We start from the raw sequence: 15,623 nt of genomic DNA on the forward strand, positions 1-15,623 counted from the left end.
TACCTGTCTCTGAAGCAAATGCAGATTTTTGCCTGTGCTCTCTGTCCTATGGGTAGTCTTTCTGGTTTAAAAAAATTGAGGTGCAGGATATTTTTAACTGGTAAATGTTTAATTTTGCACCTAGTTTGTTTTAAGCTGGTCTATTGTTTTCTGTTTATTGCTACTGTGGTTATTGTTGTTATTATTAAAACAGCAATCTATGCAGAGGAGGGAAAGTAGGTTCATTATTGCTGCAAGAGCCAGCCAATCAGCACTTACCACAGCCTACTTCTGCTGTCATCAGGAAGAAGTTGTTATTCCCAAGCTCAGTTCTTTAGGAAGGTTGTATGTCTGGCCCAAAAGAAGCAAATACAGATCCACAGCAGATTTGCCCTGCAAGCCCATCTGAACACAGCCTTACAGTGCAACTGTGTGAATATTTACTCAAAAGTAATTCCAGTAGTACATGTCTGACTTCTTACTCTGCTCCAGGTCCAACTTTTTACTCCAACCGATCGGGATATACTGCATTTGACAGATCTGTAACGTGTGTATGATTCATAAATGTTGATTTAAACTCATCTCTTTTTTTAAGCAAATATTAAGTATATGAAATTACCATGCTTCTTTTTTCTTCTTCCAGAAAACAGAACGTACATCAAACCTACCATTATGTACTGAAGACACTAAACATGAAGGGGGTGGGGTGGGGAAAATATATTGATAACCATTTGAAGACTATATCACTCATGAAAGAAGTCCCTTCTAACCTTTGATGCCTTCAGTGCTGCGTGAAGGACGGGATTGGTACTGTTGAAAGGTGGACAGTGTAAAGCAATTTACTATTCCTGTGTTGAAAATGACTAAAATGTCACTGGGAAATACTGAGACTTCTTCCGAGCTTTCTGTACCATACCAAATCTGTTGCAGCAGATCATTTTAGGTCCCAGAGGAGAGAGAGAGAGAGAAATGTTTTAGTATTTTTAAGCACATCCAGGAAATATTGCCCAAAAGAACTAACTTTCCCCCCTCACAAGGAGTTAGCTATTACTGTATAACAATGGCACAATGAATTAAATAAGCCGCAAAGGTTCTCACTGGCTGTATGTCCTACACGTCCAGTATTATCACTGAAACTGTTCAACACGGAGCTGTTTCAATTGTGTTTATAAATTTAAGCTTTGTTTACTGAAGCTGAAACTCAATATATATTACATTTTGAGAGAAAAGTATGTACATTTTTTAATATGATACTGATGTAAAAATTGTCCTTTCCTTAGATGACCAATTTGAGAGTGTGAACTAAACCCCCAATAGCTGACGTCATAAGGGGATTATGAATTGATGCTTCTTCTTTTTTTAATTCTCAGTTCCGCTTGGCTTTTGGTCTTTCAAAATGAGTTTTTTTTGGGGGGGAAAGGATTACTATATGGTAGAATGTTAGATAATGGAAACTTTAAAGTATAGTTTCTCTGTTGTACCATATTAAGTTAAAAGTACACATTCTTTGTTAAAATGTTCTTGCTAAAAACTACAGTATTAAAAACATTTTGTTTGACTTTGGAAAATGATTGATTTCTTTAATAGTTTTCAAGAGAGGAAATGTCAAAAGGACAAGAACGCATAACTTGTGTGTGTGCGCGTGCGTGTGTGTGTTGGGTAGGGATGGAAGAGGACACTGATTTCTGTTCCACCCTGTATTCACAGCATGCAGTGCTGTTTCAGTTCGGCTTCCATCAAAAACTATGTTATGCATCTCACTGTCTGCTATGGAATATTCTTATGTTATGTCATTAATTGTGTTATTTGGCACCATTTATTTCAATACAAAGGAAACAATGCAAATGGGGAAGGGCGTCATCAATTACGTATCGTTGTGTATCATTTGTGGACTGAAAACAACAGCAAATACTGATCTGATTTGCTGGACTGACTGTTCCAGACATGGGATGAATAAGCAAACATCTGCAATTCTTGCTCCTGCTTCCATTTCATCAGAATTCTCTGACATCCCTGGTGTTGGGCAAGGTTTAATAGCAGGGATAGGGCCCTCCAGGTATTGTTGGATTTATTTATTTATTGTTTGATTTTTATCCTGCCCTTCCTCCCAGTAGGAGCCCAGGGCAGCAAACTACCATTCCAACTACCATCAGTCCCAGTCAGCATGGCCAGTCTTCAAGGGTGATGAGAGTTGTAGTGCAGCAACATCTGGAGGTCCACAAGTTGCCCAACCCTGTTGTAAGAAGAGGTCATTCCACAAATGGAGCACCGTCCAATCTAGCTAAAACAGTACCACCCATGCACAGGGGACAGGTTTCAGCAGGCTGAGGGGAATCCCAAGGTTTGCAAAAATACAAGAAATCTATAAAGTGCTGACTGACTGTTGGGGGAAAATGGAAAACTGGTGGGGGGAAGTGGCTGGAGTCTTGAAGAGGGAGTACTCCACACTGCAACATTTTGTTCCAGGTCCCAGTTGTCTTTTCTGTTCACTGTCCCTAAATCTTTGAATAGCTTTTCCTTGAGCTGACCTTCTAGCTAAGCAGGAAGCCCAGCGATTTCCATTTTTTGGCATAGCCAATTAATATGTCATCACACAGTATTACCATGTACATTCACACCTAAACATAATAATCACTCTCTTCTCAAAGATTCTCTGCAGAAGCAAAACAGTGCCATTAATATTAAGCAAACCATTTTGAGATCCTAACTATACTGCATAGCTACTCTGTTTGAAGCAACCTTAGAAAAGCAATCATAGCTTTTCCTCCTGAAAGACTGAGCTGTATTGATATTGGCTTGGTAAGCACTTCATTGATTTCTAACTTGCCCTTCCAAGAATAGTTCTAAATGTCAAAGTACTTGCAAGTGAAATGTAGGGAATAGAGACATTTCAGAGAAGGAATCTGCTGTAGAGCTGCTATTGCCTCGTACATGATAAAATACTGACTAACCAAAACACAGGACTTTTTTTAATGTCCCAATCCAAAGTAATGAGCAGACTAGTAAGCAAGGCTTTCATCTGGGGAAAAGTAATATTCTGGAGGAGGATCTCACTGAAGAATGCTGACCAGCTGCAAGAGGTCAGAGTGAAATGCACCATCAAAAATATGTATTTGATTGAGTTACATTTTAACACACCCACCCAAGGCTTCAGTTAGGCAAAGTCACATCTGTGGTCATGTTGGGTTTCTAGTGCAATCCACCATTCCTTCCTGTAGGGGGCACATGATACGGGCATGGGAGGGGAGGTCCTCAGTGCTGCTGCAACCAAATGAAGGCTACAGCCTTTTTGATGCTACCATTGCTGAGGACGGGTAAACTTTGGGGAAATAGGAACGTTATCTTGACCCATTCCAGGCTGGGTTCAGGGCTGGTTATGGGACAGAATTGGCCTTGGTCGCCCTGATGGATGACCTTTTTGGGGAGAAGGACAGGGGAAGTGCAACCCTGTTATTCTTACTTGATCTCTCAGCGGTTTTTGATACCATTGACCATGGTATCCTCCTGGGCCGACTTGGTGAGATGGGTATTGGAGCCACTGTTTTACAGTGGTTCTAATCCTATCTCCAGGGTCGTTTTCAGAGAATAGCATTGGGTGGTTGTCTTTCGGCCCCCTGGGAGTTGTGCTGTGGGGTGTCGCAGGGTACCATCTTGTCCCCCATGCTGGTTAACATCTATATGAAGCCCTTAGAAGCGGTCATCAGGAGATTTGGGATGAGGTGTCAGCAGTACGCTGACGATACCCAGCTCTATTTCTCTGAATCGGGAGAGGCTATGCAAGCCCCGGACCACTGCCTGGACTCAGTGGTGGGCTGGATGAGGGCCAATAAACTGAGTCTGAATCCTACCAAGTTGGAGGCTCTGTGGGTTGGTGGTTCCCGAGTTCAGATAATTGGTTAGTTGCCTGCTTTGGTGGGGGTCATACTCCCTCTGAACAAGCAGGAACATTGTCTGGGGGCGCTCCTGGATCCATCATTGCTGCTAGAGGCCCATGTGATCTCCGTGGCTAGGAGTGCCTTTCACCCGCTTTGGATGGTAAGACAGCTGCGGCTGTTTCTAGACATGGATAGCCTTACCACTGTTGTCCATGCACTGGTAACCTCCAGACTGGATTACTGTAATGCGCTGTATGTGGGGCTACCCTTGAGGTTGGTCCGGAAGCTGCAGCTAGTGCAAAATGCTACATGGAGACTGCTCACTGGAGCAGCTTATCGCCAACATGTCACTCTGCTACTGAAAGAATTGCACTGGCTACCTATTAGCTACTGAGCTAAATTCAAGGTTCTAGTTTTGGTGTATAACGCCCTATACAGTTTGGGATCAGGATACCTGAAATACCCAGTCGATCACAGTGCTCTGCAGGTGAGGGCCTCCTGCAGATACCATCTTATCAGGAGGTCCATTCTGCACACCATAGGAAGCAGACCTTTCGTGCTGTGGCACCTACCCTTTTGAATTCCTTCCCCTTAAATATTAGACAGACGCCATCTCTGCTATCTTTTTGGCACCTACTGAAGAACTTCCTCTTTCAACAAGCCTTTTAAGTAGAGACCTTATTCCAGTCTGCATCTGTACTGGAATTTCTTTTTAATATATTTTAAAACATTTTTTAAATGTTTTTAAAGCTTTTTAAAAAATGTTTTTAAAGATGTTTCATTTTAATATGTTTTTAATGGTTGTTGTATGTTAATGTATTTTGAAGTCTGTTGTTACAATGTTTTAAAGTGTTTTTCGTGCTTTTGTTTCCTGCTCTGGGCTCCTACTGGGAGAAAGGGTGGGATATAAATCAAATAAATAAATAAATAACATCACAAACTTCCTTATACTGAGTCAAACCATTGGTCCATCTAGCTCAGTACTGTCTACACTGACTGGCAGTGTCTGTTCACAATTTCAGAATGAGGTCTTTCACAGCCCTACCTAGAGATGCCATTGCGGATTGAACCTGGAACTTTCCTAATGCATAGCAAATGCTCTAGCCACTGAGCCACGAATCTTTCCCAAAGAGAAAATGGGCGGTAAGGGGGATCACAAGGGTGCTGGGAGTGGGACGCCGTCGAGGCCATGTCATGTTCCTGTTGACATAATTAGAAGTTCAAGAAACCCTGGAGCCCAACCTGAAAACAAGATGGAACCAAATAATAATTTAGGCCAGCCCATTCTGCTAGCAAAAGCTTGCCTGTCACAAGAGGTAATGAGATATATCTATTTTCCCCTGTAAAGATGCTTGGCAGATTACTGGTTACATTTCAATAGCAAAATGCCTATCACTCTGTTAGCAAAGTGCCCTTGAAATGGAAGGGGTTCCATTTGTTTCTGTGGGGATAAAATTAAGGGGGTTGCATTGGGTGACACCATGGAGGTGGGTAACCAAAGCTGTCCTGTGTCTTTGACTTTAGCATGGGGCAGAGAACAGGTCTTGTGATGTAAAGCAGCCCCGATGGAAATCAACGGAATCCATTCTATGGCAGAGAAGAAAAAAATAGTGATGGCCTTTTTGATACTCGTATGCTGAAAGATCAGTTTATCATTAAAAGATCTCCCTATGAATCAAAGAACACCGTCTACTTGCCCCAAAAAACAGATCGTGCTTCTGGGCTTCCTGCAGGCATCTGGTTGGCCATGGTGAGAACAGGATGCTGGTCTAAAAGGCTCTTCGGCCTGATCCAGCAGGCTCTTCTTATGCATGTATATTCTAGAAGATATTCTGCACCAGAATTTGTCAGACTTCTGGTAAGAAAAGTTTCCCAACTGGGTACCAGCACTGACTGAAAAAGTCTCTCCATCCCTTTTTTGGTCTTTGCCAAATGCAAGGCATGGACAAGGTGTAGTCATCTGGGATCACGGGGGGTCATCCCCTTACTTTCTTGGGAGCAGGGCCCCAGCAAGGTACCTATGTCATTCATTTGTTCAAATGCAAGGCGTGAACAGAGTGTAGTCATCTGGGATCACGGGGGTTGTTGTCCCCTTACTTTCTTGGGAGCAGGGCCCCAGCAAGGTACCTATGTCATTCATTCGTTCAAATGCAAGGCGTGAACAGGGTGTAGTCATCTGGGATCACGGGGGGTCATTGTCCCCTTACTTTCTTGGGAGCAGGGCCCCAGCAAGGTACCTATGTCATTCATTCGTTCAAATGCAAGGCGTGAACAGGTTGTAGTCATCTGGGATCACGAGGGGTCATTGTCCCCTTACTTTCTTGGGAGCAGGGCCCCAGCAAGGTACCTATGTCATTCATTCATTCAAATGCAAGGCATGAACAGGGTGTAGTCATCTGGGATCACGGGGGGTCGTTGTCCCCTTATTTTCTTGGGAGCAGAGCCCCAGCAAGGTACCTATGTATAAGTCAATAATCATAAGAGTGGAGCTGTGAGCTCTTGCTGTGAGATGGCTGAGGTGTCTGTGTATGTTTTTTCTCTCTGATCCCATTAAGCATTTATTCAGTGCTCTGCAGCCTCCCTGCCTGTCCAAGCTTGGATGGAGTTTGCTTATAACATCTTCCATGGGCTTTAACTAAAGCACAGGAAATTGGGGGTGCCAACCTCTGAAATAGGTGTGCTCACTTGCTTTAGGGTTGTATTCAATGCTCCGTGAGCAGATCTCCACAAGCGGAAACAGGACTTCCTCTCCTTTCCAACCCCCAAGCTACTCCAAGGGGTCCTCCAAACAGAAGTCTCTTGGCTAGTGGAACAGGAACGCTGTATACTGTCCTTTGTTTTCAATGAAAGTCCTTTTACCTTAAAACAAAACAACAACAAAACCCTTTCTGAATTTTTTTAAGTAAAAAGACTGCACTTTAAAAAATAACAATGAATATCTGTCAGGTGCATGGGAGGCAGCCTGTTTTCATTCCTGAATTTACCAGCAAGCCCATCTAAAGATGTCATGGCAAAGAAGCTTGGGCACCCAGGGAGGCTGCAGAATGTAGGCTACCACGGAGACAGTTTGTAGAATCAAAGAATGGACACTTGCAAAACCCCTCAGCCATCTTAAAAGTAATATACATGCAACCCCCACACTCACAAACCCACACCCTGCCCATAAGAATTTCAGCAAAATCCTCTCTCTCTGTTTCAAATGCAATTTCTTTTTATTTGACAGAGAGTGGTTAAAAAAAGTATAAACACAGCATTATAGGGTTCATGTCATTACCAGTTAAAAGAATAATGTGAAGCACGAGCAAGAGATCACTTGAAAGGGTAGCAGGCACTTCCCCAAAATATTTCTCATCCTGCCCTCCTGACCCCCCATTTGCTGTCCCAGCTTTCAGTCCATAGTATATGATGGGCCTGTTTTATTTAATTAATTTACATTATTTCTGCCCCATACCTTCAACAGAGATTTCTCTTCCCAGGACAACAAGCAGAATATGGATGAAATTCAACCCCCAAAACTATCCTCTCCCTCCTGAGTGACCTTCAAATTGATTGCACTTTTTATTGTTGTTATTTCAGTGACTTTTAAAAAAATATCTTAAACAAACAAACAACGAATACAAGCAATGGCATCAAGAACAACAAAACCCAATATGGCAATTTACCTCTTTAAAAAAAAATGAATATGTTTGTAGAAAAAGTCTGGCTCTCAACTACTGTGAAAACTGCCTTTTAAAAAACTAATCTCTTTGCTGCTGCATTCTTATTAGCTTCTGTTTGGACTGATTTATAACAAAACGGGATTATCTGATATAGAGAACAGTTAGAAAATCAACAAATCTTCTTGCTGTCTGGTCACACCTCTGGGGCAAGCTGTTTAAGCTTCAATGGATTTCACCTCTTCTCTGCCTAAATTAATGTGGTAGGCTAGGCTAGCATGAATGAAGTTCGGATCTGTGAAGTTCAGGGACTGGTGAAGAGGAAGGACCAATCTGCTAGCATCCAAATTACTGCCAGCCCGAATGACCCATGGCTGGTCTAGCGGCATTGCTTGACATTACAAATGGTAACATAATACGGGTGAACATAGCCTGATACTTACTACTGGGGGTGGGGTGGGGATTAAATAGCAGATAAAAAAACACATCAAGGTTATATGTAGCTGACGGGGTGTCCTCCATTCTCCAGGCTGATCAACATGCATTTACTTGATGTACTATTTAGATTGGCCCTTTTTCAATCCATGGGCTGATCAACTATACAGGCCTTTGGTTATTTGTTGTTTTATTTACATAATGCACACATTTTTCTATTTCCTGTACTACTTATATTCTCCTTGCCAAAACAATGTTCAAAACAGCTTATGGGAAACGTTTATATATATATATATATATATATATATAAAGTGAAAAAAACACTAACACTTCTACTCAGAAGCAAGTTTCATTCACTTCAATGGGACTTACTGTCAGGTAAGTGTGCATAGGATTGTTGCACTCCTCTATGCATTTCCCCGAAACATATACCTTTTGAATGCCACCATCATCATGGTTTATTGCATGCCACCTTTCCATAGTAATCTATGCTCAAGGAAGCTTAAGGCATGAATAAGGTACATAATTCACTCAATTACAAAACCAAATTTAAATAAGCAATACGTTAATGAAAACATCTTGCTAAGTAGACAAGAAAATGAAACAGTTCCTTTATAACTCTTAATGAAGTCCAACAATGAAATTCAGAAAGAGCAAAAATAATTGATCTCCAGAATTCAATTTGGGCCCCACCAAAAGTTCCTAAAAACACCCCACTATCAAGATAGTCTCTGGCACCTTCAGGCAGTAGCAACTTTTATATGTGGTATCAGACAGGGGTCTCTTCTCCCAGGCCAGGAGGAAAAGCAGGCTGGCAAGCAGGGAAAGGGTTTTACAGTGCTCACCAATTGCAGTCAGTCATGGGACATATCATCTCAATGAGTAGATATGTGTAGGACTGCACTGTTAAAACATAGCAGTGTTAAAAGCAGTGCTAAAATCTGCAAACGCAATTGAAAAGAGAGATTGGGGGCTATGATGTCTTTCTTTAGGTTCAGCCAGGTTCTCATGGGTGATGTTGGTCCTAAAGATAACCTGGTGGTTCCTATTTCATTATGACCATTATATTCGAATTGACCTAGAACAAGGGTAGTCATTGTGGTGCCTGTTAGATATTATGGGCAACAATTCCCATAAACCATGAGCATTGGCCATGCTGGCTGAAGCTGAAAGGAATTGGAGTCCATATCATCTGGAAGGCACCAAGCTGGCAACCCCTGACCTAGGAGGAAGCATGACAATATTTAGACAAGGGATAGCCAACATGATGCCCTGCACATGTCATTGGACTTCAGCCCCCATCATCCCTGACACCATCATCCATGCTGGCCAGGCCTGACAGGAGTTATAGGGCAACAACATTTGGAGGGTGCCATGTTGGTGATGCTTGATTTAGACTAGATGTTCACCCTCCATGTTGGGAGGTGTATGTATGAGCTCCTTTGGAACATTGTGAACAGATCTCCATCATTTTGTTCTCAGCTTGAGCAGCGCTCAGTAGCATTTCGCCAGCTTTGTCAAAATGGATTGACAGAGCAACTCTGGAAGAATGGGCAGACTGTCAAGCTTGAGCTGGGGAAAGAGTTCCAATCACCATTCAGCCATGGTATTTGTTGGCTAACCTTGAGCCAGACACACTTCGCCAGCCGCCACTGCATCCTAGGCTAGTTGCGAAGAACAAATGTAAAATCTGCGAGGCTATAATGGGCACACAGCCCCGATATCCTGAAAGGGAAGACGGGTGCAATAAATAATTTCTGCTATTGAAGAGCGTCAGCTTCTTTTTGTCTGCTTCAGTTGTCTTTTGTGAGTGTGTGCGTGCCCCCCTTCCCTTAGCATCTCTCTTCTTTGTCCCTCTTACCTCCCTCCCTCTTTGCTTTTTCGATTTCTCGAGCCTTCTCTACTTTACATAAGAACATAAGGAGAGCCCCGCTGGATCAGGCCAAGCAAAGGCCCATCTTCTCCAGCATCCTGTCTTCACAGCGACCAGTCATATACCTATGGGAATCTTATAGTCAGGACCTGGGTGCAACCGCACTCTCCCCACTTGCAGTTCCCAGCAACTGGTATCATAGGAAGTTGCCTTACGCCGAGTCAGACCATTGGTCCATCTGCTCAGTATTGTCAACACTGACTGGCAGTGGAAATTTGCACCAAAAGGATGATGCATTTTCATTAGGATTTCTTCTTAAAGCAAATTGGTGCAGAAATGTGGCGAACTGAATTTAAGTGGAGAACTGAGAAACTGAGAGTATCAAAACCGACAGCTCCTTCCATCCTGACTCAGTAGCAAGCTGCCTGTGCCTGAGCATGGCAATTCCATTCATTTCACTGTTGTGCCCAACAACCACTGACAGACCTTTGCTACCACCTCCTCCATTTGCCTAATCTCCTTTTATTTAAAGCCATCTAAGTCAATGGTCAGAACAGCTTTCTTTCCCCCTCTTTCAAATCTGCTGAGCAATATACTGCGTGACCGAATGCTCAGTGCTTGTGAGAAAAATCATTCCATCCACTTTCTCTGCAAGCATGCATAATTTCATCAGCCTCTCCCCTGTTTGTTTCTAAACTGAAATAAAAGAAGCTGCCCCAAGCACTTTGTCCTAGGGAAGGACGGGTGTTTCTCTTGGATCATTTTGATTCCTCTGAGCATTAGTAAACTAATTTGGTACCACTTTCGGTTAGGTTAAGGATGTGGATTTGCATGGGGAAGGGCTGCAACTCATCGGTGCATCCAGAAGGTCTCATGTTCCGTCGCTGGCATCTCCTGGAAGGGCTGGGAAAGATCTCTTCTGAAACATGGGGGAGTTCGTGCAAACTGAGTGAGATGGACCAGTGATCTGACTCCATTATAAGGCAGCTTCCAGTTTGGGCCACCAATTGTTAAAGGGTTGCTTGAAACAACAGCTGAATCAGGAGTGTTGTGTCTACATGTGTGTGGTGAAGGAGCCAGAGTACCCTTCCTGTCCTCCTTCATGAAGATCAGGGCTGGGTGATCTGTGGCACTCCAGATGTTGCTGGACTACAGCTCCCATCATCCCTTACCCTTGACCATGCTGGGCGGGGGCTAATGGGAGTTAGAGCCCAACAACATCTGCAGGGCCGCAGCTTCCCCATCCCTGATGTGCATTATGAAAACTATGAGCCAAGACCTCTATGCAATTGTCTGTTCATGTTATTCTGTCTCTGTCTCTCTGCCCCTCACACACATACACACACACTGCACACACACAAATTTTAAAGGACAGCAATCTTGCAAATGAGGCCATTGCATGATTGGGATTTGTCTGGGGAGAACCCAGCTTCTGCTCTGTCACATAAAGGCCCTCTGCAGTTGCGGCTGGTACCCACTGGGAGTGGTGGGGCAGAAGGCAAGAGAGTCCAGTAGTAGATGGAGCCGGAGCCAATGACAGGCAGAGTCAACTAATTCTAGTTCTGCCCCCATCCTCCTCCAAACTGAGTTCTACAAGGGTAACCCTGAGATCGAGTGGGAGGAAGCTGACAGGCACTGCCACTCTCTTGACTGCTTGTAAATCTGAAGGCAGGCAGGTGGGAGCTGGCTGTGGGCAGACTGAGGTTGGTGGGGCAGTGCCCCATTTGCCCTAATGGAACAGCCACCATTGTACCCAATGGCAGCCTTTCCCAACTAGTGGGCCACCAGATGTTGTTGGACCACAATTCCCATCTTTCCTGACCATTGGCAATGCTGGCTGAGGCTGATGGGAGTTGTGGTCCAACAACATCTGGTGGCCCACTAGTTGGGAAAGGCTGCCCTATGGGAACATACGGACAAAGGCATGTGCTGTTCTGTACAAACTATGACTTGCATGTGAACATTTATGTACACACTGTCTGTCTGCAAGGACCTCAGCGTATAAACTTTTGATGCGGTCAGCATCTTATTCCTGAACTATTAAAAGATTTAAAAAAGAAAGAAAGAAGAAAAAGAAAGTTACTTATTATTATACCAAATGGAAAAATTAATTGTAAATAACTGGAAGTCAATTAAGGCTGGGTTCTGCTGGGTAATGCAAACCTTTTATAGTTTTCTTTCAGTTAACTGCCTCATTAATGATTAATAGATGTGTATACAGCTGTGGGAACAGTGGCATTATCGAATGTGCTCTGAGAATAATTACATATGAAAAGAGGCACACAGTTCAGGCGGGGAGAGGAGGGGGAGAACCCACTGAAACTACTTCCTGCTGCAACTCCAGCTGTATAAAAATTCAAAATGTTTAGAAAGAGATTGTGATGGTGTTGATTTTTGTGGTTGGGAGCCCCAACAAAATTGCTGCTTGTAAAGAGGTGTGTATGTGTGTGTCCACATCCCACACACACACACACACACGAGAAATTATATTTTCTCTCTAAAAAGTAGTACTAGGTGCATAGATAATAGATCAGGCAAAGGACAGAAGTTATTTAAAAATCCATTTTATAACATAATTCCATTTCCTCGTACAAATGCTGTTAAAAAATGAAAAACATACATTCCATTATCCAGAGCCCCATGTGTCCTTCAGTGAGCTCCTATATATGTGAAGCTCTCTCGGTCATTTCAGTAAGCGAAAGTGTACCTCTGCCTATCTGACCACTGCTGACAGGTAAGCACTATATGGATGGGGTAATCATGAAGTTTCTTTCTACTTGATCATCACCCAGCCAGAAGGTAAGGCCAGAATCAGAGGAAGGGGGACACTTGCTTGATTAGGGTTGCCAGGTTCAGGGCCTGAGACTGATCCTGTATCTTAAGGAGAAGAGAAAGTCAGCCAAGTGCAGGAGTTCTTGCAACACTATAATGGGAAAAACCACAAGGTGGAATCCTCCATTCCCCCTGCACAACTTTTAAAGATAAGAACATAAGAACATAAGAACATAAGAACATAAGAAGAGCCTGCTGGATCAGGCCAGTGGCCCATCTAGTCCAGCATCCTGTTCTCACAGTGGCCAACCAGGTGCCTGGGGGAAGCCCGCAAGCAGGACCTGAGTGCAAGAACACTCTCCCCTCCTGAGGCTTCCGGCAACTGGTTTTCAGAAGCATGCTGCCTCTGACTAGGGTGGCACAGCACAGCCATCATGGCTAGTAGCCATTGATAGCCCTGTCCTCCATGAATTTGTCTAATCTTCTTTTAAAGCCGTCCAAGCTGGTGGCCATTACTGCATCTTGTGGGAGCAAATTCCATAGTTCAACTATGCGCTGAGTAAAGAAGTACTTCCTTTTGTCTGTCCTGAATCTTCCAACATTCAGCTTCTTTGAATGTCCACGAGTTCTAGTATTATGAGAGAGGGAGAAGAACTTTTCTCTATCCACTTTCTCAATGCCATGCATAATTTTATACACTTCTATCATGTCTCCTCTGACCCGCCTTTTCTCTAAACTAAAAAGCCCCAAATGCTGCAACCTTTCCTCGTAAGGGAGTCGATCCATCCCCTTGATCATTCTGGTTGCCCTCTTCTGAACCTTTTCCAACTCTATAATATCCTTTTTGAGATGAGGCGACCAGAACTGTACACAGTATTCCAAATGCGGCCGCACCATAGATTTATACAACGGCATTATGATATCGGCTGTTTTATTTTCAATACCTTTCCTAATTATCGCTAGCATGGAATTTGCCTTTTTCACAGCTGCCGCACACTGGGTCGACATTTTCATCGTGCTGTCCACTACAACCCCGAGGTCTCTCTCCTGGTCGGTCACCGCCAGTTCAGATCCCATGAGCGTATATGTGAAATTAAGATTTTTTGCTCCAATATGCAAACAATTTTACACTTGTTTATATTGAATTGCATTTGCCATTTTTCTGCCCATTCACTCAGTTTGGAGAGGTCTTTTTGGAGCTCTTTGCAATCCCTTTTTGTTTTAACAACCCTGAACAATTTAGTGTCATCAGCAAACTTGGCCACTTCACTGCTCACTCCTAATTCTAGGTCATTAATGAACAAGTTGAAAAGTACAGGTCCCAATACCGATCCTTGAGGCACTCCACTTTCTACAGCCCTCCATTGGGAGAACTGTCTGTTTATTCCTACTCTCTACTTTCTGCTTCTTAACCAATTTCTTATCCACAAGAGGACCTCTCCTCTTATTCCATGACTGCTAAGCTTCCTCAGAAGCCTTTGGTGAGGTACCTTGTCAAACGCTTTTTGAAAGTCTAAGTACACTATGTCCACTGGATCACCTCTATCTATATGCTTGTTGACACTCTCAAAGAATTCTAATTGGTTACTGAGACAGGACTTTCCCTTGCAGAAGCCATGCTGGCTCTGCTTCAGCAAGGCTTGTTCTTCTATGTGCTTAGTTAATCTAGCTTTAATCATACTTTCTACCAGTTTTCCAGAGACAGAAGTTAAGCTAACTGGCCTGTAATTTCCGGGATCCCCTCTGGATCCCTTTTTGAAGATTGGCGTTACATTTGCCACTTTCCAGTCCTCAGGCACGGAGGAGGACCCAAGGGACAAGTTACATATTTTAGTTAGCAGATCAGCAATTTCACCTTTGAGTTCTTTGAGAACTCTCGGGTGGATGCCATCCGGGCCCGGTGATTTGTCAGTGTTTATATTGTCCATTAAGCTTAGAACTTCCTCTCTCGTTACCACTATTTGTCTCAGTTCCTCAGAATCCCTTCCTGCAAATGTTAGTTCAAGTTCAGGGATCTGCCGTATATCTTCCACTGTGAAGACAGATGCAAAGAATTCATTTAGCTTCTCTGCAATCTCCTTATCGTTCTTTAGTACACCTTTGACTCCCTTATCATCCAAGGGTCCAATTGTCTCCCTAGATGGTCTCCTGCTTTGAATGTATTTATAGAATTTTTTGTTGTTGGTTTTTATGTTCTTAGCAATGTGCTCCTCAAATTCTTTTTTAGCATCCCTTATTGTCTTCTTGCATTTCTTTTGCCAGAGTTTGTGTTCTTTTTTATTTTCTTCATTCGGACAAGACATATTCGGACAAGATACAAGAGACCTCTTGGTTGCCAGGCCCTATTCTTGGAGTTTGCCACCTTGATTTCTTTGAATTCTGTGATATGATTTGCCCAAAGTGTCACCTGATGTTAATGGCTCTCAATAGCTTCCTAAATGGGCAATTCACTCATAATGGCAGAGCATGAGACTGATGATCTGCCAAGTGTCAAGAGTCAGAATCTTCAGGCAGCAGCCAAGGCCCAGTTGGCTTTATCACTTGCCACTAATTCCTGGGCAAATAGGTACATTTCAAGTTGGCACCAAAATGCAAACGCAATAGATGCCAATCCATATCTCAGAGGGGATTTCATAAATGAACTGCCATCACTGAGAAGGTTTTTGTTTGAATTTGAGGCCTGATTATGACATTCTGGCTCTATGATTGGGATGGGGTGGACTTAAATTAACTTTGTGGGGGTATGGGAGTAGATATGGTGATTATATGTATATAGTAATGTAGTGGTTAGACTGCCGAACTAGGATCTGGAAGACCAGGGTTCAAATCCCCACTCAGCCATGAAGCTCACTGAAGGAGCTCAACCTCAGAGGGTTGTTGTGAGGATAAAAATGGTGGGGGGGTGCAGGAGAGAATTATATATGTCACCTTGAGCTCCTTGGAAGGAAGGTGGGTTATAAATGGAATAATAAATAAAGGGCTGTATCTAATGCTAATTCTACTCAGAGTAAACCCATGGAACTTAATAAACAT

The 15,623-nt window shown here is 43.2% G+C and overlaps 1 protein-coding gene across 4 annotated transcripts in view; it reads left to right on the forward strand.

Annotated features, from left to right (window-relative positions):
• The window catches only part of DACH2 (dachshund family transcription factor 2), a 406,794-nt gene extending 405,300 nt beyond the window's left edge, over positions 1 to 1,494 (forward strand). For all 4 annotated transcript variants that reach the window (XM_061598827.1, XM_061598830.1, XM_061598829.1 and 1 more), the window contains one exon: positions 623 to 1,494. In XM_061598827.1, the coding sequence (XP_061454811.1) occupies positions 623 to 660 (38 nt within the window). In that variant the 3' untranslated portion in view covers positions 661 to 1,494. The remainder of the gene's footprint in view (positions 1 to 622) is intronic.
• The last annotated feature ends 14,129 nt before the right edge of the window (positions 1,495 to 15,623 follow it).

This window comes from Rhineura floridana, chromosome 16 (genome assembly GCF_030035675.1).
Source record: "Rhineura floridana isolate rRhiFlo1 chromosome 16, rRhiFlo1.hap2, whole genome shotgun sequence".
In the NCBI taxonomy this organism is placed as follows: Eukaryota; Metazoa; Chordata; class Lepidosauria; order Squamata; family Rhineuridae; genus Rhineura; species Rhineura floridana.